The sequence below is a fragment of the Acanthaster planci genome, linkage group LG04 (assembly GCF_054643075.1).
Source record: "Acanthaster planci isolate LZ-2023a linkage group LG04, COTS_SCS, whole genome shotgun sequence".
NCBI classification, from domain to species: Eukaryota; Metazoa; Echinodermata; class Asteroidea; order Valvatida; family Acanthasteridae; genus Acanthaster; species Acanthaster planci.
In genome coordinates, this window is record NC_141780.1 from 15,001,411 (window position 1) to 15,023,015 (window position 21,605).

General features: G+C 41.5%; 1 protein-coding gene across 4 annotated transcripts in view; it reads left to right on the forward strand.

The window, feature by feature from the left end:
- Positions 1-21,605, forward strand: part of LOC110974077 (ATP-binding cassette sub-family C member 8-like) — a 24,034-nt gene continuing 2,429 nt past the window's right edge. Inside the window, exons 1-28 of one of the 4 annotated variants that reach the window (XM_022225419.2) lie at positions 1-237; positions 723-1,386; positions 2,273-2,506; positions 2,932-3,129; positions 3,825-3,974; positions 4,525-4,680; positions 5,103-5,237; positions 6,059-6,221; positions 6,456-6,496; positions 7,414-7,644; positions 8,151-8,306; positions 9,270-9,345; positions 9,882-9,987; positions 10,485-10,583; positions 11,869-12,034; positions 12,696-12,836; positions 13,653-13,881; positions 14,622-14,842; positions 16,071-16,240; positions 16,949-17,018; positions 17,435-17,592; positions 17,892-17,984; positions 18,326-18,428; positions 19,054-19,170; positions 19,688-19,799; positions 20,323-20,453; positions 20,907-20,985; positions 21,164-21,272. In XM_022225419.2, coding sequence (XP_022081111.2) covers positions 769-1,386; positions 2,273-2,506; positions 2,932-3,129; positions 3,825-3,974; positions 4,525-4,680; positions 5,103-5,237; positions 6,059-6,221; positions 6,456-6,496; positions 7,414-7,644; positions 8,151-8,306; positions 9,270-9,345; positions 9,882-9,987; positions 10,485-10,583; positions 11,869-12,034; positions 12,696-12,836; positions 13,653-13,881; positions 14,622-14,842; positions 16,071-16,240; positions 16,949-17,018; positions 17,435-17,592; positions 17,892-17,984; positions 18,326-18,428; positions 19,054-19,170; positions 19,688-19,799; positions 20,323-20,453; positions 20,907-20,985; positions 21,164-21,272 — 4,262 coding nt within the window. In that variant the 5' untranslated portion in view covers positions 1-237; positions 723-768. The remainder of the gene's footprint in view (positions 238-722; positions 1,387-2,272; positions 2,507-2,931; positions 3,130-3,824; positions 3,975-4,524; positions 4,681-5,102; positions 5,238-6,058; positions 6,222-6,455; positions 6,497-7,413; positions 7,645-8,150; positions 8,307-9,269; positions 9,346-9,881; positions 9,988-10,484; positions 10,584-11,868; positions 12,035-12,695; positions 12,837-13,652; positions 13,882-14,621; positions 14,843-16,070; positions 16,241-16,948; positions 17,019-17,434; positions 17,593-17,891; positions 17,985-18,325; positions 18,429-19,053; positions 19,171-19,687; positions 19,800-20,322; positions 20,454-20,906; positions 20,986-21,163; positions 21,273-21,605) is intronic. The other 3 variants (XM_022225420.2, XM_087135378.1, XM_022225421.2) reach the window with 3 other exon arrangements.

A 21,605-nucleotide genomic window follows, 5' to 3' on the forward strand; every position in this document is an offset into this window, starting at 1 on the left:
TGATAAACAGCAAACACTCTGGATCAAAGTCTGTGCAGTTTCATCGTGTGAACTGTTGCAGTTATTTTGTGCAGTATGACAGATAATAGCTGCATGCAGTGCAAGTGTTTCATCATCGTGCTAGTGTTTGCTTTGTAAAAATGAATGAAAGGAAAGGAAGGAAAACCTATGAAAGGTGATGGGGGAACAAGATTTCATTGCTTTCACTCCGTGATTTTCAAGTCGCCACTGCGTTGGGTATGTATATTGTTCAGTAATATCAATTATTGGGGGCAACTAACCAAAAGGCCAGTTTATGCATGTTCTTCACCAGTTGGTATTTGCATTTAGAGTTAAGTTTACGTCGCACATAGCATTTACTGCAAAATTTTCCGGGACTGAAATTGTGTTCAGTTTTCACGAATTCAGTGGCAATGCCAGTGCTTTCTGCAATTCCGCACAAATCACATTGAAATTTTCAATTGCACTTAGTATATGAACTGCCCCTGTCTAAACGAAATTGCATTCAAATATTTAATGGAGGATGATTGTTAGTTCTCAATTCCAAAGCAGAAGACGAATTTACAGGAGGTAACCCTGCAGAGTTGAACTATTGAGAAGTATAACGGTATTCGCTTTCATAACTTACTTTCGGCAGCTAAATTGTGAATTGCCAAATATTAGATTGAATTGTACATGTAGCTATATGGGATCTGCGAGTTTCTCTCATTGTCATTTTTCAGCTTTTTGGTTCAAGAATTAAACCCTCTCCATGGAAACGAGAGCAATATGGATGACACTGAAAACTCTCCATTTGACTGGTACTGTGGAGGCAACAACACTGAGACTCTGGTGAATTTCACTTTTGACCTGAGCCACACCCTGTACAATGCCTGCTTTGTGGACTTGGTCTACACAGTGCCGCACCTTGTCTTGGTCCTCGTGGGCGTCTTGGCTCTCCTCATCCTCGGATGCTGCACCCGCATCCGCCGAGAGGAGCACCCCTACCAGGTCCAGTTCCCCGGTCACAACGTCCGCTGGGTTTTCAACTTCCTCCTTCTTTCGCTGACCATGTGTGAGCTGGGCGAGGGTGTCCTGACGGAGGTGGACGTCTACCGAGACGAGCCTACCCAACCCCACCTCTACATCCCTGCCATCCTCTCCCTATCAGCAGCTCTCTTGACCGTGGTCTACTACAACCAGATGGAGCTGTGGAGCCAGCCACACATGGTCTGGCTCCTGTTACTTTACTGGGTAATGGCCCTGGGTTCAGAGATCACCCGGTTCCTCAACTTGAACCATGATGTGGAGGTAGACTCCTCCCTCCTCAGATATGATCTCTGCATGGCCGCCATAGTCATGTACTCCTTGTATTTGGTTCTGGAAATTTGGGTCATCATAACAAAGGTGAATAAAGTACTTTCTTGTTTTTCTCTCTTTCATTTTTAATGCAAATGTTGTGGTCATGCGGTTTAGGCAAACCTTTCAGTTCATTGTAATTAAAATGACATTAGGGTGAAACAGTTTGTGTTTCCTTTTATATTTTGAAGTAATTGCCCATGAGGACAAAGCGAAATGTCAATTCTATTCGTTCATTTCAAGGCTTAAAATCTAGGACATTTTGTGGGAAAATTGTTATTTCTTTGGCAAATGTTTGAGGCAATTTCAAAGGACCAACTCCTTTCAAATGCAAACTACAGATGAACTTTGAAAATAGCCAAACAATTATTTTGAACTCTACCAGTATGTAAACAAACAGTGTTGGAGGTATCAATTATCCCTTGAAAAGGAACCAGCAAGTTTATTCCAAATGTAGATAGCCAATATGCTGGTGTCTTGCGTGCACACTTTCTTAAAACCAGTCCCTTTGTTGTCCCAGTTAACTCTTAATAATTCTGGAAGCAGAGGCCAAAGGCCGCTTGGCCCATCAGCCTTTAGTGGTAAGAGGAATTGATTAAGAGTTCAGGGGGGTGCGGTCAACCCCCATAGATCCACTTTTAATACAAAAGTTTGTTGTTTGCTTGACCATGCAAATGTTTTGAGGCCGTGTGCCTGTTGTCTGTTCTATACCGATATTTTATGATTGGTCACAAGTTAAAGTGGGACCAATTCGTGGTACAGGGGCTTAACAACTGTACGATGGGTGTTCTGGGACCCATATGAGGCTGACTTGCCGCTGAAGGGGTACTTTTGCATGGAGTGCGTTGCAAAGATTTTAATCAACAAGTAAAAAACCCAAAAAAAATCCCTTTGAATCATGCTCAATTTCATCTCTTTTTTCTCTTGCTGGAAGATTTTCAGTTGTTACCACAAAGAGGAGTTCCCGGAAGACCTAAAGAAGGACGACATGCATTATCTGCAGGGCTACACTAACCTGCTGTCGTCAGCATTCTACTGGTGGCTGAACTGGATCTTCAAGAAGGGCTACAAGCAAGCTCTAGAAATGTCAGACCTGGGCAGCCTGTCCGAGATACACACCACCAAGTACCAGAGGGACGCCTTCACCAGAGCCCTCAGGAAAGAGCAGGTGAGCAGTCGCCATCTAAAATTCTGCCCTGTTTAAGGGCTTTGAAGTGGCTGTGTATTGCAATGAAACTTGGTATGTATATAGACATGTTGCTACAATTTTAGCCCAAGGGAACAAGTCAAGTGTTTTGCAAATTTCATCACTGTTTTCACAAAATTCTGTCTTTCTTGTGCTAATAATGGCATGTTTTTGTGATTGTGATAACAAAGACACTTCTGAAATTGCCTTTGTTATCACATTTTTTTATTGCACTTGTGTCACTTCTTGAGAAAATTGACACATTACTGTCATGTTCAGCTCTTTTCCGAATGGATAATGGTCACCAAAATGATGAAAGCATTTGGCACTCTGTAAAAATGAGTTCGAATTCTTCGAGTTTGCTGAAGATGTATGAAACTTTTTTCTAATGACTGCATCTCAACCAGGCTAGAGCCAAAGCTCACAAGAAACCACTGAGCCTGTTTCGTGTATACGTCCGAGCGTTTGGCTTTCGCATGATGATCGGTGGATTTGTCAAGATATGCGGCGATATTGCCACCTTCATCCCACCCCTTGCACTTGCCAGTGCAATCAACTATGTCACTGATGTCTACTATGGCAGGGGACTGCAGGACTATGCCATAGTGAGTATTATTCACTCCATTTGCAAACTTGCAATTGCGATCAGTTGACAAAGGAATTCAGAGGCGTTATTTCACTGGTCCACGTACTGTTCTTCCCCTTGTACATGCATGCACGTTAAAAGGAATGAGTACCGGCAGAGGGGCAATATATCAAGCTAAACAGCAGGAGTGGAGTTTAGATGGCAATTTCTCATATTTTAGACAGTCAAAGGAGATTTTTGGAACTCTTAGCACATTGTGAATTAATTATTAATATCAAGCATTGCATGCTTGAAAAGAGCCTTTCACCAATAGTGGAATTTGTTAATCTTCAAAGAGGAGTGTAGGCAATATTCAGTTACAGCACTTTCTATGAAACAAGAAACAGGCATCTTGCATATTCTGATGTAATAAGTGTTTCAGTATTTCAACAAAGCACTCTTATCAAAATGAAGTGTGCCGTCACCCAAGGACCGTGCATGCACGAGGTCTTATTAGTGTAGCAGTACATCAATTTTCACAACAGATGCGGTGCCATGTTCTCAAATAATCTTGCCAGATATTGAACAGGCTCATCGAAAAAAATAGATGTTTTGGTACCGAGATCAGTGTGGAGAAAGTAATCACTTCGGATTAGGGAGAGGCAGTGAAGACAGTTGCAGCCTGGCCCATAACAAGTTGTTGTTTTTAATCACTTGGTTTCCACTTTTTTCCAGACAAAGTACATCTCGCTTAGTGACTTCCTACGCAATGGTTTTGTGCTGGTCATCATCATGTTCTGGGCAACTATTGTCAAGGTACTGGGCCAACAGGGTCACTACCATATTGTCATTACTGAGTCGGGCCACATCAAGTCTGCACTTCAGGTATTAAACATAACGTTGAAGTGAATGGCTTCCTATTCTGGGGGATTCTATTCGAGACTGTGTAATCTTTATCATCGGGTCACAGTTTTTGATGAAAGGTGAAGTTGTTGGAAAAGAATGACGCCAATTCTGGCAAGATCTCGGTCTTATAAAAACTTAAAATCTTAGGACACTTTCATTATATTTGAAGGATTTCTCCCAGATTACATTTTAAATGACGTAAACTTTTTCTCAGTATGTAGCAATGAACAATAAGTATTATCATACAGAAAGTTGGCTTCCAATTACGGATAAAGCTATCAAATTTACCCAGGCCTCATAATTTTGTATGCACATTGATGGTAGAAGCCATATGTCCAACTTTAACAGATTTTTAAGGGGGTTTTCAAAACTTGTAAAATCCGCAAGGGTAAAATCAACTTCATGACATTGCCAGAATATGACATTGCAGAATATGTAAGCTTAATAGGGTATGATTTTACTGATGTTGCACAAGGGCCATATAATGTTTCTGTCATCACATTTGTCTGACTTGGAAATGTGTTTGCAGGCGGCTATATATGACAAGTCATTGCAACTGTCCAGCTATACCATAAGTGGGGGCGCTATGACCATGGGCCAGATCACCAACCACATGTCGGTGGACACCACTAACATCCTCAACTCAGCACAGTGGGTCCATTACGTCTGGTCCATTCCATTTGTGGTATGTATGGTCATTTTTTGGGGGGGGGAGTTGAAGTATATTTGTAATATTCCACAATTTTTAAAAATAAAACTCTTGATGAAGCTCTGGCCCTCGTTAGTTGGTTTCCTTTCAAAAAAGGTTCAGCTATCCAGCAAAAGTGTCGAAGGGAATAGTCAAATAAATAAGGTACCGGAATTTTAACTTGCCGTTAGAATTCCTACTGTATTACCTCTGTATGTTTGGGACTATTTTTGAGTCTCATGGTCTTTAATGACTCTTTCTTGATGCGAATCTGATGTTACCTCTGATGGGATAAGTCTTGTTTTTGGCCATGGATCATTTGTTTTGTGAACTACTTTGTGACCGTGCATTGTTAATACATCATCTGCATCGAGCACGTACATATACATGTACCCTCATTTCACTGTGGGTGTTCACAGATTACCGGCTACATGGTAATCCTGTACTTTGAGCTGGGAGTGGCTGCCCTGATTGGCTGCATTGTCTTCTTCATCACCATACCCATCCAAGTCATCATAGCAAGGAAGACGGCCAAGTACCAAAAAACTACCATGGTGGGTCATTTTAACTGCTCCTTGTTTCGCTCCCCAAAGGAAGCTAGTCAAAGAAACTTTTTGTATTTTTTAAGTGATATTAGCCTTGTTGTGTGTCCTGTATTTTATTATTGAAATAAATCTGTACAGTTAGCAACTGGGTATTTATACAAAACAGGAAAAGTTTTCAAATTATGTTGTAACTTCTCCTATAACTCAATACAAATTCCGGAATTCTTGGGGTAAATTTACTCTCTGGATTCTTTCTCAGTTGAATTGAAACAAACTTCATTTTAGAGTTGTACTTCTTCTGGTAAGCTGTTCGTATTAAAAAAGGAATTTCACTTTAAAGTGTTTGGACATTGTACAACAATGCTCTTTAGATAGTAATGTCACAATATATGGAGGGCCTGACGTTTTGATCCTAGCAGAATCTTCTCAAAGGCAAAATAACTAGTAGACTCTAATTGTCATATACTTGGTATTTTGCCTTTGAGAAAGATTCTGCAAAGATCGAAATGTCAGGCCCTCTACATTTTGTGATTTGTATTTTAGGTTACTGTAGTCAGCAAGCAGTTTGCAGCAGTTTTGTATTACACAGATATAATGTCTTAAGTTTCTACTTAAGCAATGACAAGTGTGAACAGGAAAATTCTGGGAGATGGGACACAGGAATGAGGACCAGAATTTCCTTGAAAAGTTGTTTCGTACAAAGCTGCTGTCTGTTTCCTGAGCATGCAATGATTTAATTTTCACTTCCAACAAGAGAATATTACAGACTTTTAATGTCACACCAAGGTTTTGCACATCACATATGACCTTCTAATTGTCTACCTCTGCAGTTCCAATCAGACGAGCGTCTGAAGCGAACCAACGAGTTGCTGCAGGGGATCAAGCTGATCAAGCTGTACGGCTGGGAGGACATGTTCTACACGGCCATCAGCAAAGTCCGAGCCCTGGAGGTCATGACTATGATCAAGCAGATGGGATATAAGGTGGTCCTCAGTAAGTGGGAGATGTCTCTCGTCATGTTTGGAAGTTAGTGAAAGCCAGTGTTGTAGTCGAGACCCCCAAAAGACATGCATGTACGTCAGTGCACAACATTGTTCACGTACATTAACTTCCATTACATTTTAAAGGTAATCCTATGACCATTTAGTGTATGTCTTGTATTCATGTATGTACCAGGTTAATTGAGTTTGATTTTAGAAATTTTGGCTTCATTTTTTCTCATTACAGTGACCATCACAAATGCTTGTCCGTTACTGGTGACACTTGTGGTAAGTCCTCTTTTTTGGTTTCTTTTTTTGCTAATGTAATTAAAAGTTAGGAGAAGTATTTTTTTGCCATATTGCCGAAGTGTTACTGTTATAGGTTGAAATTTCTGAGGGTGCAATCATTTTGAAGGGGGTAGTAATTAGTATGCAAATGAACTGTGGCCTGGTCACACTTCTGTACATTTCAAAATTTGAAAGGGGGAGGGCAAGAAGGAGGGGGGGCAGACTTCTGCTAGGGCTTGTGCACCCTGTGGCCCCCCTATAGTTTTACCATCGCCTTAGCCTTTTATTAACTCTTTCCATCTAGCTGCCAAAACAGTGTACTTCGTAATCATTGTCAGTACTGTAGTCAGCATTGAAGGTACTTGGACATTGTCAGTACTGTAGTCAGCATTGAAGGTACTTGGACATTGTCAGTACTGTAGTCAGCATTGAAGGTACTTGGACATTGTCAGTACTGTAGTCAGCATTGAAGGTACTTGGACATTGTCAGTACTGTAGTCAGCATTGAAGGTACTTGGACATTGTCAGTACTGTAGTCAGCATTGAAGGTACTTGGACATTGTCAGTACTGTAGTCAGCATTGAAGGTACTTGGACATTGTCAGTACTGTAGTCAGCATTGAAGGTAATTGGACATTGTCAGTACTGTAGTCAGCATTGAAGGTACTTGGACATTGTCAGTACTGTAGTCAGCATTGAAGGTACTTGGACATTGTCAGTACTGTAGTCAGCATTGAAGGTACTTGGACATTGTCAGTACTGTAGTCAGCATTGAAGGTAATTGGACATACAGATGGTCCTCTGTGTTGGTTTTTTTACCCTAGTACAGCCCTTAGAGGTATGTGACAACAATTTTGGAATTTGGAGAATACAAAGTGTTAGAGTTAATCAGGGTTTTTCATTCAACCTTGTTCACAGTCCTACAGTCTGTACACTAAGCTGACGGGCAAGCCCCTTACCCCGGACATTGCCTTTGCTGCCCTCTCGGTCTTCAACCAGATGGTCACGCCCCTCTTTGTCATGCCCAATGTCTTTGTCTACCACATCAATGCTGTCATCAGCACGGGCCGGCTGAGGGCCTTCTTTGAGGCACCGGAGATCGAGAGGCAGGAAGGAGAGGCAGAGTCTTGGGCTATGGGGAGGGAGGAGGTAAAACCAACATTTTTTCAGGAATTGAACTTTTTTGGTAGTTGTTACTAGGGAGTGCATTGTTGACAGAGTTTTCACAAACATCTACTTGGTCCTTTGTGGACGAACGCACTGGTACGTAAATTAGATTTTTAACTTACATCAACGGCATTGTGTGAGTTGAAGAATTTGCAACTCTTAGAATCATTTATTGACTCTGCCTGATGGTCAAATTTTACTCTTGAAATTTTAGTGCGGTTGTCTTTGGAGTTTGCAGGGAAATTTAATTGTGCTGTAATAAAAATGGCTGTGATATGTTGCATTCTTAAGCAGTAATAAAAAGGCTTTTGAATTCACAACTATTTTGTATCTTAATGTTGTTTACATTTTTGGTATGTGCTATGTCACATCTTATATATTTTAAAAGATATTTAGAAAAACCTCTAAAATTTTTGAGGATGTGATAGTTCTTGTATAAAGGCTGTGTATAATTCAAGATATCCCCTTTGAAAATAATTCTTACCTAGAATGGAACACCTCAAAGAAGACGGAGCAATCCACAGACTAAGCAGCATCTGTTAGCCAACGATGACCAAGCTGACCAGTCCAATGAGTATGGCACATTTGGGGCCAAATCTCCCTTGTCCATTGTTCCGGATGTACCAGACGGTGTGGCAGTCAGGGTAGGTAGTTTCACCTGTAGTTGTGACCCTGTAAATGTGTCATTCCAAATTTCGGCAACGAGGTTCAGGCATTGCAAAATTTGGCGGGAATCTTACTGCTGTGAAAAGTCCACATGAAATTAAATGTCATCCCGTGTCATTGTTCTGACAATGAAGTTGTACCCATGACAGCATGGTTGAAAGTTCCAACCTACATGGTGGGGGAACCTCGAGCTTTAACTCAACTTTAACTCCAGTTAATTTGACCACTAGCTTGCAAGCTTGTGCTGGCTTATGTTAACGTCCAAAGTTGAACTGTGCACAAACGAACACTATCATCATTTGCTGCACTCGCATTTTGCCCAGTCATTTGAACCAGTCCCGGAATTGTCCCCCTTGGTCTGATTCCAATTGCTCATTAAGATCAGTAGATGCATCCTATGACATAGCTAGGACTTTACTAGTGGGCGGGGGCCCAAGGGGGAACACCAGCATCTTATATGGGGCACCAGCTTTCAGGGGTGTGGTTTTTTTTGGGGGGGCAAGCTTTTGTTAGCCTTGTTCAATATCCATTCGTCCACTTTTTTAGTGAGGGGGGTACACTTGGGGGGCACCGGGAATTTGTAGGGGGCTACTGATCCTAGGTCTCAGTTTAGTTAAACTATGGTTAACCATAACTAGTGTATGTAAGCATCAGTTTGATGCCAACAGGGCAGTGCATTTTACTTGAAATAATGTCCAGTGCCACTATTTGTTGGAAGTTGTGGGGGATAACTGCTCTTACCTTTAGATGTTTGCATATCCAGTACTCAAAGTATATCTAATAACACGAACTGAGTTTCAAGTTTGTGGACTAAAAGGTATACACGTAATGAAAAATCTCAAGGGCTTTGCTGAAGTAGGCTACAGTGCATGTATCAAATCAGATCCTAAAATTGAATGTTTGAACTACTTTTTTCTCCTTTTTTTTTCTTTTTTGGTAAGGTCAAGGGAAGTTTCACGTGGGACACTTATGCTAAGATGCCTACTCTTGACAACATCAACCTGGATATACCTGCAGGTCAGAAAATATCTATGCTGTGTAAAAGTGGAAATTTTACTAACCTTATTACTGACTAATTTATTAATCTTATTTCACAAACGGCAACAGAAGTTTTATAGCAAAAAAATGAAAGTCAAGCTAAAGGTAATGGTACTACTTGTTATTTCCTTTGTCTTTATTTCAAAATCCTCTTTTCTGCTTTAAAATTACTTACTATATTGAGGTCAGTAATTGCAACCAAAAATTTTACTCCCCCCCTCGTTTTTCTAGAAGTAATTGAATCAGGGGCAATGCTAAACATTCAGAGAAGTCCAATAGGCCACTTTAAAACTTCTTGTGGCTAAATCTCCAAAGAGTTCTAAAATACACTTGAAATATAGGAGAAAAGTTCTTTCACTCATATTTATGGCCTTAAGCTGCAAAAATGCCATCTTAAATGAGTTTACTGTATGGATAGAAAGGGCTTCAATAATAAATGAGCTTTCGGTTCGGTATCACTTGAATCCATTGCTATAGAGTCCCAAGTGAAGGTTGCATCTTGTTCTCTCCGACAGGAAAGCTGACCATGGTGGTAGGTCAGGTAGGTTCAGGCAAGTCCTCCTTGCTGTCAGCCATCCTGGGGGAGATGACCACAGTCTCGGGCCAAGTCCAGTGGAACAGGTAGTAAACACATCTTATGTGGATTTTGTGCGTAGTGCATGAGCATCACAAAGTCTGCTATGTAATTATCAATGAAGTGTGCACAAACCAGTTGTATGTTCTTCACAAGCTGTCTGTCGTATTCCTCCATTAGTTTCTATGTAGTGGATTCTTGTCCAATGTTTATCCAAACTCCCCACTGACTTCTCCAATGTGGGGTGAAGAAAGGGGTGTGGAAGTGTCCCATAGTGGCTAATACCATCGTAGTTTTGTGGGATGTCACTAGATACAACCACAGGTAACATTTCAAGCTAAAATGTCCCTTTATACATTTGAGATAATTGGAGCCACATGCTCAGTATGAAAGTAAATCCGGATGGCTTGGGCATGATGAAGTGCTGTGTTGTCCAGGAAGGCCACAGGAAAACTTTGCCATCTCATTTTCATATCAGCCATTTGAAAAGGACAAATATTTGACCATCGTTCCATGCAGGGCACATGTATCTTGTCTATTTCAGGAAACACAATACCGTGTCTTATGGAGCTCAAAAGGCCTGGCTGCTGAATGCTTCTCTGAAAGAAAATATTCTCTTTGGCGACAAATTCGATAGCGAAAGGTATGTGACATGTATAGGCACTTTTCACGTGATGACAGTCGTAGACAGTAGTGGAATTCAGCTATCTTTTGTCATCACTAGCATGAAAAATATGAGCCATAACTTTACAACTTCCAATCTTTAAAACTTTATACTTTAAATTTGCACCAGGGTTTTAGTTGATTCCTGACAGGATTTATTTGATTGTGACAGCGACACAATTTCACGACTCCACGCAACATAGTAAGGATGTTAAAGATAACTCTGTTGTAATGGTTGGCATATTAAACCATACCTCAAAGGATGCATCTATGTAACTGAAGATGCCATACATGTACCTACAGGCAGAACACAGAATTTTACTCACAGAATGTTGATTGTTAGCCCATGGGAAATCTTCACATCTTTGTAGAGAATTTAGAAAAACCATATGGCAAGCAGGAATTAAGTTCATGCGAGTTAATCTTGGAAAAACAGTAATATATGCCAACCAAATGTTTGGCATTTGAAGAGAAAATTACATTAACCAGGAATTTGTGACTTGTGTCTTCCAAACTTCTCCCACATCCAGCAATTTTACAACAGTGGTATGTTTGTTGTACTTCAAACCTTCGAGGGCATGAAACCCCACATCAAGGTTGTGTCTTTCTAGAGCCTCCACAACCTCCCAATTGATTTTGAAAGACTTAGGATGGGCAAGTTCAACAAGTCTTTTGAGAGTTAAACTTAAATAAAATCTAGTAGACCGAGTTATCTGTTTGCACATCAACACAACAATTTAAACTTCCTAGAGTAAAGACACTGTTGGTATGCCTCTTGATTCGGGGCAAGCTTTTGCATAGCAACCGCCATCACTGGAATGGACTGCTGCATGGTTCCTTTTTGCCCTTTTTATCCATTGAAAACACTGTTTTGGTTCAAGGCGTCTTATGTAACTTATCAAAAGCTTGCCCTGAATCACTAGGTAATATAGCGACAGTAAATAATATCTGAAGCTTTGCATGGTGGAAGTTGGTGCAGGTACACCATGGAAGCTATCTCTTCAGATGAGGTGTGGTTCTGAGAAGAACTGGTGTGTATTAACTCAACCTCAAATTGTTGTGCTCACATGACTTTAAAGAACTCAGTGTACCAGATTTTATTCAAATTTAATTTCCAAAGGCTATATTGTGTTGAGACGGCAATCTTCACGGACTTATTCACTGAATGGTAAATTTCATCCTACACATTCCACCAGTGATTACTCAAAAATCAGAAATAGAAAAATAAGCGGTCACAAGTTACCTATAGTCAATTCTATTTATAGATACAGAAAGGTGATATCAGCCTGCTCCCTGCAGCCGGACATCGACATCCTGCCTGCTGGAGATCAGACGGAGATTGGAGAAAAGGGAATCAATCTGAGTGGAGGGCAGAAGCAACGAGTCAGTGTAGCCAGGGCCATGTACAGCTACAATGACGTAGTGATTTTAGTAAGTTATGCATGCACTTAGATAGTTTCCCAGGAAGGCGCAACATGTTCAAGTGCCTGCTTACACATTCACAATTGGGTTGTGACATGCATGTTAAGGAAAAGCCAGGTGCAGGTGCCAGTTCCATTTTGTCTGTGCTGAAATCCTTCATCAGTAATGCGTAAACTACCTTTCTGAAAAATAAGTTCAACTTTGCATTGATCTGTGATTGAGTGAAAATTAAAGCTAACTAGCCTAACATGCTTTTTTGTGTCTGAGTGGTACCTCCAGAAGTACTTCAGGTCCATTTCATTTCACAGAGGGGGCAGTTTGCGGGGAATTTTGCCTTAGGTCTGGCACCATAGCTCCATAGGTATTCAACCTTATGGAAAAGCCTCTGTGGCATTGTGTGTCCCCCCTCCCGAGAGAAAGAAGAAAAGAAACAAACAGAAAGGAAAAAGAAAATGAGAAAAGAAGAATTTCAGTTGCCTGTTCAAAAGAATATGCTTTAGCCACTGTTGACGTCTGAATCCCCCACCATCATGAGCCTCGGTCCCCCTCCTGGCCCTTAAAACTTGTGGCCAGGCCCATGCCCGGTTCTTGTAAAGCCCTTACCTCTCCACAGTTGCAGTGTTTTCTGACATTTTAAGGATTTTTTGTATCGTCTTCATTCTTGTACCAGGACGATCCTCTCTCTGCCCTGGACATGCACGTTGGCGGTCACCTCTTCAAGAAAGGCATGGAGGGGTTCTTGATGAGAAAAAGCAGGCGCACGGTCATCCTGGTCACTCACCAGATCCAGTATGTGGAGAAAGCTGACAAGGTACGACAAATAAAAATTATGTAATGTCTTCATCAAAGTTATGTAATGCTGGATGCTGGCAATTGGGAGAGATAGCCAAATAACAAGACTTGCATTCTAGTTATCAATGTACTCTGGAACAAAGATCTCACAAAAGACTACCAAAATGACCAAATTGGTCCATTGGTGGAGCATTGAGACAGTGCAGTCTAGAAATTTTCACAATCTACAACATTTTTTCTCAGGGAATTCTCCAGTTTTCCTACCTCTGGTAAAATCAACACTTTCCCTTCTTGCCATGTGCTCCTTGGTCAGATTTGGATTGTTTTGTGGCTGCCTAAGTTATCTGTACATGGCTTTGGCTTGACCACATTGTATCATCCTCTGTGATCCGGCCTTGTAGCTAAAAGTATTAGTTGAACCAGCCCCTAGTAAATACCATAACTAAATAATTGGTAGTCTTGAGTTCAGGATTTGGACTTCTGGGACCAGTTTCATTGAAACACTTCTTAGCATTTCAATGCAGATTGTAACCTCAAGCAGAATTAGTCAACCAGTGAAAAATGGCTCTCATGGGATTTTATACTGCATAAAACTGTAGCAGAGATTTTCTGTTCTCTGCAAATATGGCTGCATCATGCATGTGAATCTTGTGGATGGAGCTAGGCCAAGGTCTCGTCATCCACACATACTTTGGATTAGGCTGATGTGCAGCCATAGCCTGGAAGCCTGTTTTTGGATGTGGCTTAATATCTACCGTTAATATATAATGAAATAAGCCTCTGCTTCCATCGATGCAGTTTTCAATCAGACTGCATTTGACTTTCTCGACAACAGATTGTCTACATGAAGGACGGCCACATCCTGCATCAGGGTGCTGTGGAAGACATCCAGGAAGAGAACCCAGAACTGGTGGCCAACTGGCGGGCCACTGCCAAGATGATGGCTGAGACGGAGTCGGAGCTGTCGGGCTCCGACACGGGAATGGATGCGACTGAAGAACGTGCCAGACTCAAACGGCAGGTCTCGAAGCAGCTGGAGGAAGCCAAACGGATGGAGGAAGAGGGTAGGTTTATGCTATTAGAATGGTTTCATAATATTTGTGAGTGCAGTGTTAAGAAAAGTTTCATTCTCTGACAGATGGAACATTCCATTCCGCTGTGACAGATGGAGTTTCACTTCATTGAATAGAACATTGCAGTGGAACATTAAATGGAATATTCACAGTATAGATTTACTGTTTACATCGCACAAATGTGAAACATTCATTGGCTGAAATGTTTAAAAAAGTTTCATCAACCTGAATACAATGCTGAATAAATCCCCACAGAATAAATCCTTTGAACCATGGTGTAATTGTATAAAGAGCCACGTTACAGTACGTGTCACAATTTATGGAGATTGATGGATGGAAAATCAAATAAGCCATTCACCTGCAGCATTGAACTTGCCATTTGTATGCAGTGCAACAATACTGTGCATTGGAACAAGTCATTTGTGACGTGATCAACAATCCACCAATCAGGTAATGGGGATTTATCCAGGCATTGCAGAGCATAAAGCAGAGACAGTTTTATTTTTAGACCTTTTCACCCTGCATTGATTTTGAGGAAATATACACAAGGGGCCTGTTGGTTTCATGCAGCTCTGGAGGACAGTGATTGGAAATTGGTTCACTAATACCAGATCCAGCCTTAGAAATGGTGCAAACCAGATTTGGGATCACTGATTGAGATCCAGATCAGCAGAAAAGAAACAAACACAGAATAATTATATGTTTGTGTTATATGCTCACCATTGAAACAGCAGTCCAAGCCTCAACGTCAGGTCGCCTAGTCCAGAAAGAGGAGAGAGCCGAGGGCTCTGTGTCCTGGAGAGTCTACCTCTCCTATGCCCAGGCTCTGGGCTACTGGATCTGTGCACTCATCCTCCTCTTGTCCCTCCTTCAGAGCGGCCTCGGCATCGGGACAAATTTCTGGCTCTCAGAGTGGTCCGAAGCGGGGGCCAACATGACCAATGCCACACAGGTAGGAGAATCAAAAAGGAATTCTAATAATTATTGCTTTCCATTACCTGCAAAGGCATTTCCAGACAAGGACAGATCCATCAGACCCAAAAGGGGTATTTGGGGGGGGGGGAATTTGAAATTTCTTTAAGTGTCCTTTCGAGGCCTCTCTGAGGGCTGAGGCTAAATTAAGAGAGTTTTACATATTTTCGAAGGAATTAAATGGGGCATGTGGCCAAGTGATAAGGGTCTGTGTGGCTTCCAATCATAGGGTTTGAGGTTCGAATCCAGCTGCTGGCACTTATGTTGTGGCTCTTGGCAAGCCTCTTCACCCCTGCTTGCCTCTCTCCACCCAGGTGTATAAATGGGCACCAGCATTAGCTGGGGAGGCAACCTGCAGTAAACTGGCATACCATCCAGGGGGAATAGAAATATTTTCAGTCGTTTCATGCCAAGGAAACCGAAGATAAACACCGGCCTAATGAGCCAAAGTGGTTCGGACCAGACTTGCTTTTACTATTTTTGAAATAGGTTGTGTCCAAGTTTGACATTACGGGAAAAAAGATAATCGATGACTCGCGGTGTCGTGTTGCTGGAGCGACGTTTCAGCTGCTGGTGCTGCTAGCCTTCATCAGGCAACTGAAGTCTGGATGCTGCAGAGTCCGCTATATACCGCTGGACCGCGTCCTCCGCGTGTCCCCCACCGTGTATTGCGGACACAGTACGGGTAACCTCAGCGGGCATCGCACGCTCCACTCCATGGGCGTTAGGGGGCGTGTCCTCGGTGTGGCTCCGTTGCGCTCCGGTGCTCCGGTGGTTGTGTTGGTGGAAGTTTGACATTACTTGTGGTGACTACTTCGGTTTTTGCCACTGGGTATGCATACAAGACAGCAAACAGCTGCAGTTGTACAGGCATTAACCTGTTTGGGAAATGGCCAAGGCGCATTTTTCATTGTACTTTGGCCCAAATTAGTTTTATTTTCGTTGCTCAGTTTGTGATCGGGGGATCCTACAATGTGACAGTAAAGTACTGTCCTAACCACTGTGCGTATGTAGTGCTAACATGCATGTGGGGGTGTCACTGTTGCATCTGGATGTTCAGCACTTCAGTTTGCGTGTGATCTCTGTTGGGATTAGGCCTACTGCTTCCTAGAGGCAGTGGCTCTCTCAGCGAAGATCAGGCCCTCAGCATCATCGGCAAAAACTGGTCCAGGGTGGTAATCTCAATCGTCATCCATGTTCTTTTACAGGCAGAGCTGTCTGATTCTCTGCTGTACTACCTCGGTGGCTATGCAGGCCTGTCTGTGAGCAGCATCGTAGCTGGTGCAGCAGCCACTGCTATGGTGTACATAGCATCTCTCTACGCTGCCAGGAGACTGCACAACAGCATGCTGAGAACGGTCATGCATGCTCCCCTAAGGTAACTTCAGACAAGTTTTGTTCAGCTCCTCTTCCTCTAAAAAAATAAATTCGCTTCCTTGTTTTAGGAAATTGGTGCAGTGAAATGCGTTGCTTTAAACTTTGTCTTAGGCCAGCAGTACACGTGATGTAAAATATACTTTGAGCTAATTGTGCATAAAAACCGGCCTCTCTAATCGATTTGTTCTCTGAGATTAAGTTTGAAAAAAGAATATTCCATCACCAAGGTAACAACATCAGTGCACTGTAATGCAAAATTACCCACAAATGGCCTGGAATTTTAGAGGCATTTAAGTATTCAACAAATTGAACGGAAATCTGTGGTCCTTATTAAAAAAGGATGCTTGTTTTCCAAACTTTCAACTGACGAAAATGTTCGTAGCTATACACTCAATGTCCTTGAGTGCTTTGCAGTGATTCAGAGCTTGCAAGTGGTAATTGGCCATTCTTCTTTTAATGATTTTCAAATTAAAGCTGCCAGGTATGGGCTCCTCTTTGTTGATTGTTGCAGGGTAAAATTAGCATACGTAGTGACATGAATTCTGTGTGCGTGCTTTCAGCTAATTAAGTAACATAATATGTGGATGGGATGTTAGAAAGTTTGGCATGGTGTATATCCGTGATGCATCGATTCTGTGAGCATGCTTGTATATATAATTTATTGTATTCATCTTTGAATGAGCTAGTTTGTACATTTATCACGATGCAGATTCTTTGATGTCACTCCCATTGGACGAATTCTCAACCGCTTTTCGTCAGACACCAATGTTGTTGATCAGGTAAAGTAGCCGATAGCTCATGTCAGGAAATGGTTTATGATTAACACTAGGGATAGGATTTGTACAACGCCTTTGTTGGGGTTGTATGCTCTGTGGTGTATATAGTTGTACAGGGCCCTGAATATTTTCTCCTGGATCTTTCAAAATCTATTGGAGGATATCGAAGGATTTAGATTGGTACGGCCCACTGTTACTAATTGGCATAGATGATATTGAATGTTGAAGTGCAGACATGTGTCACAGTTTTGCTGCATGTTGGATGATTTTTCAGGCTTTAGGAAGAATCCTGTCAAGAGTGTTAGATGAAGGAGTTTTGGTTAAAGAACTTAATCTCTGAGGAAAAATGCAAATATGACTTTTTCAAATTTTATGACCATTTTATGAGGCGGACCAGATTGCCCAATTTTCCTCAACAGAAACTGGGCTTGACTCTGTCTTCTTTCATACGGAATGGCCTGAGCTGCGTGTCGGCTGTGGTGGTCAACGTCGTAGTGGTTTGGTTCTTTGCTATTGCATTGATCCCCATCGTCATCTTCTACCTGCTGATGATGAAGGTCTTCATTATGACATCAAGGTGAGCTCTGATACCCTCGTCAGGACACTGATCCTCATCCTGCGTAAATTTTCATGAAGACTTTGGAGCTGGTTTGCTGGACCTCAGCTTCAAATCTCACAGTTTCAGTCCTCGGAGATGAAATGCACTCTTCCTTTACCATTCAAACTTCTGATTCAATTCTTTGAGATTTGAGCTGTTTGGCCAGTGGCTACTGGAGTGGATCGATAGAGCTAATGGATATATATATATTTATGCCACAAGAGGCATCCTCACTAAAAAAGAACTTTCTGTTGACAAATTGATATGGTCTTTCCCAGGGAGCTACAACGTCTGGACAGCATCAGTAAGTCACCAGTTTATGCACACTTCTCTGAATCACTGGGAGGATTATCCACCATCAGAGCCTACAAGTACGTTTGTTAAAGTCATTGCTAATAATTCTTTCAGTTCTGTTTGTGTCAACTGTTGACTTGTCTAATCCATCACAAGCCTCCCCATCCATCGTTTACCACAAGTCAAAAAGGAAACCCGTAACCACTGCTTGTGAGTTGAGTTGTGCTTTGACTTATTTGAATTTCAGTGGACTGGTGACCGCTACACTGTTTGTGACGGGTGCTCTTATCAAGGACTAAACCTGTAAACCACTGCTCCAACAGGATAGCTTTAGAGTCCTTTCTTCATTTCAGTTTTTAATGATGTGCTATTTTCAATATGAAGGACCACAATTACTGTCCCTTTGTGGCCATTTTAGGCAACAGCGTCGCTTCCAAGATTTGATCATCAAGAAGATTGAGTGCAGCAACATTACCTTCTTGTACCTGAATACTAGCAATAGGTGGCTGGCTAGCAAACTGGTGAGTCATATGACTTTTGCCTCTGAACAAATTTAAATCCTCGAAGTTGATTGGTTGGTTGCCTTGCAGCCAACATCATTTGATCTCTTTTCTCTCTTACATGTTGCATGCACGCTATTTTGCAGAAATTACTTTGCGTAAGCATTTGCATCATGTTCTAGGATTTGGGGACCGAGCTTTTCACTGTGAGATATAAAGTTAAGACAAGGAAGTGGTCTTACTGTTCAAAGGCTTCTGCTTGTTTCACATGGTGGACCCAAGAACTTTCACAAACATAGCTAGCACAGTCTGAGTTGATATTATACTTTGGTTGTGAATGGAAAATGAAACGCAAAGTGAACAGACAAAGAGAGGTATGCTGTCAATGTTGCCATTGCGGATTGTTATCATCCAGTAAACCTGGTGAAGTATTCCCACTGTAGCCAACATTAAAGTAGAAACCTTTATATCACAAGACTAACATGAGATATCTCCAGTCTGAATCACAAATTGATCCAAATGAACTGCAATAAAGGTATTCCTTTGTCACTGTTTGCCCTTACCTGTTATTTACTGGTCTTGCATCTGGTCTTGTACTTGGTCAGGTCCCACAACAACTTCAACACACTGACTTTTGCCTTCACAGGACCTGATCGGAGCCATCATTGTTCTGATTGCGGGCCTGACTACCATGATCACTGCACTCACCACAAATTCCCTCAGCCCCAGCCTGGTTGGTCTTGCCATAACCTATGCCTTAAATGTGAGTGCTTTTTACATGGTGAAAGATTCAGCTTGTTATCCATATACTTTAACAAGGTAATCTGTTCATCTTTTTTTTAGTTTTCTATAATGTGAAATAAATCTGCCAAAACATGCGGTCAGATTTAAGAATAACATCCTGATTTGCCAGGAGGGATTTTCACATTTCAAGCCAATTACAATGTAATGTACAATTAAATCAAAACAGCTTCAGTCATTTAGAGTGAATGCCAGATGAAAACCAGATTATGACATGCATTATGTCAGGCAGAGTTAAGAGGCTGTATAAACTCTCATTCGATATCTGCCTTAAATGAAGTCCCCCCTCCCATGATAAGAAGAAGACTGGGTAGTGGGAAGTTTTCCATCTGGCTACAGACCATGGCATCCACATTTGCCCGATGAAGTCCTGCGCCTGAATTCAAAAAGATCTAGTAATCTGCTAAGCAAAAATCCTGGTTTTTTTTTTTTTTTACAACTGATGAAGCATATTTTTGATCTTCCTCGGCCCCTACAAGATAGCAACACAGTTGAACTGGGTGATCCGTATGTCTGCTGATTTGGAGATGCAGATGAACGCGGTGGAACGAGTGGAGTACTACAAGGCCATTGAGACTGAGGAATACAGAGGTAAATCTTGTATCCGACTGACACCCCCCCCATCTGATTTGCCTTCCCCTTCCTCCACTCCTCCCTCATGATTCAAAAGACTATTGAATTATCAATTTAAAGTCTGTGTTGAATCAAACATTTTTGATGAAAAGAAGTTGTGATTCAGAATTGATTTCAGCAAATTTTGGTAACTTGATTGAAGTTCAAACAAAAATTTGGTAATTTGTTTTAACATTTTGTAAGAAGTTCTCAAAGAGATAAAAATATCAAAAATTCTTAGTAATCAGGAACCAGGTGAAACATTTCTTGAAACTGTACCCTATCCCCAAACATTTAAAAGTCTGTCTTTAATAGAACCCAGTGTTTGGACTGCTAGTCAAGTGAAATAATCTTGCAAAACTTCGGTCGTCCTGGCCACCCGACCCATTTCAAATTTAAACCACTCATCACTGTCTTAAAACTCTTATAACTATCCTGAAATACATATGGTTGAAACTTTTTTCTTGATATTTAGCATTAACTCAGTGTTTCATCATTACAGGCATCCAGAACCCTGGCCCTGACTGGCCCAATCGGGGCAACATTGTCTACAACAACATTTCGGCCCGCTACGCCTCGCACCTGGATGCTGTTTTGCATGGCATCTCCATCCATTTCAATGCCGGTGAAAAGGTGAACAAAGTTTTGTGGCCTGTTCAAAATGTTTGGTTGTTACCAAAAAAAATCAATTTGGCTATAAGTTAGACAAATGATTGAGTGATAACAGATTGATGGATATGGATGGCATATTTGATAGTTTGTTCATATTTTCGTTATTACAAGCTTGGGCATGTAAATTTAGAATTAGTTATTTGGAAATTACTCCCCCCAGCTAATAATAAAAATGGACCTGTAACACATTGGCCACAAGGGTATTCAGTTTTCTGAATATTTAAAAATTCAAAATGACGTCATCAAAAATGCATTATTCTCCCAATTGATTTTTCCCAACTCAAGTTGAAGATGGTATCTTAGTCAAAGGCTGCCTCATATAACCCAGAGTTTATGCAGCATGGTGTGTTAAGCTGAAACAGTCAAATGGTGGCAGTATAGAAATGAAAACAAATTTTTGCTGATTCGTTTTAGATTGGAATCTGTGGTCGGACTGGAAGCGGCAAATCCTCTCTGGCTCTAACTCTTTTCCGAATCATCCAGACTTTTGAAGGTAATTGGAAAATATGGAGGTTATAATGCAAGCATGTGTGGCAGGCTCTCAAATAGTGCTCTGCTTTTGTTTTGCCTTCTCTTTGGCCTACAATTTTGATCCCAAAGGTCAAACAGGGCTTGAGGAAACTTTCACAGTTTCACTGACTTATCTGTAGACTTGCTTCTTTTTTCCATAGGAAGTATCACAATAGATGGAGTGAATATTGCCCACCTGCCATTGGTTGATGTCCGCCGCCGTCTAGCCATCATTCCTCAGGACCCTGTGCTCTTCACTGGCACCATCAGGTGCAATATTATTTATGGTTTAGGGAGTCAGGTTGGCATAGCGGGTCTTTTCTAGACGTTAACCTCTGCAGCCTGGGTTTGATTCCAAGCTCAGTCCTTATGTGGATGAGCTTTCAGTCCTTACCTGGTTATGTTGGCTTTCACTAAAGAAGATTCTTCTGAGGTTTTTCCTTCCACCTCTAAAACTGTCACCACTTCTTTTTTTTTTCTCTCTTTTTGAGCGCAAGATACCCGCTCAGTAACAATTGGCATGAGTCCCAGAAGATTTGCAAAACACAATCAACACTGCAGAAAGGATCACACGTCAGAACCTCAACTGAAAAGTTTACCGCC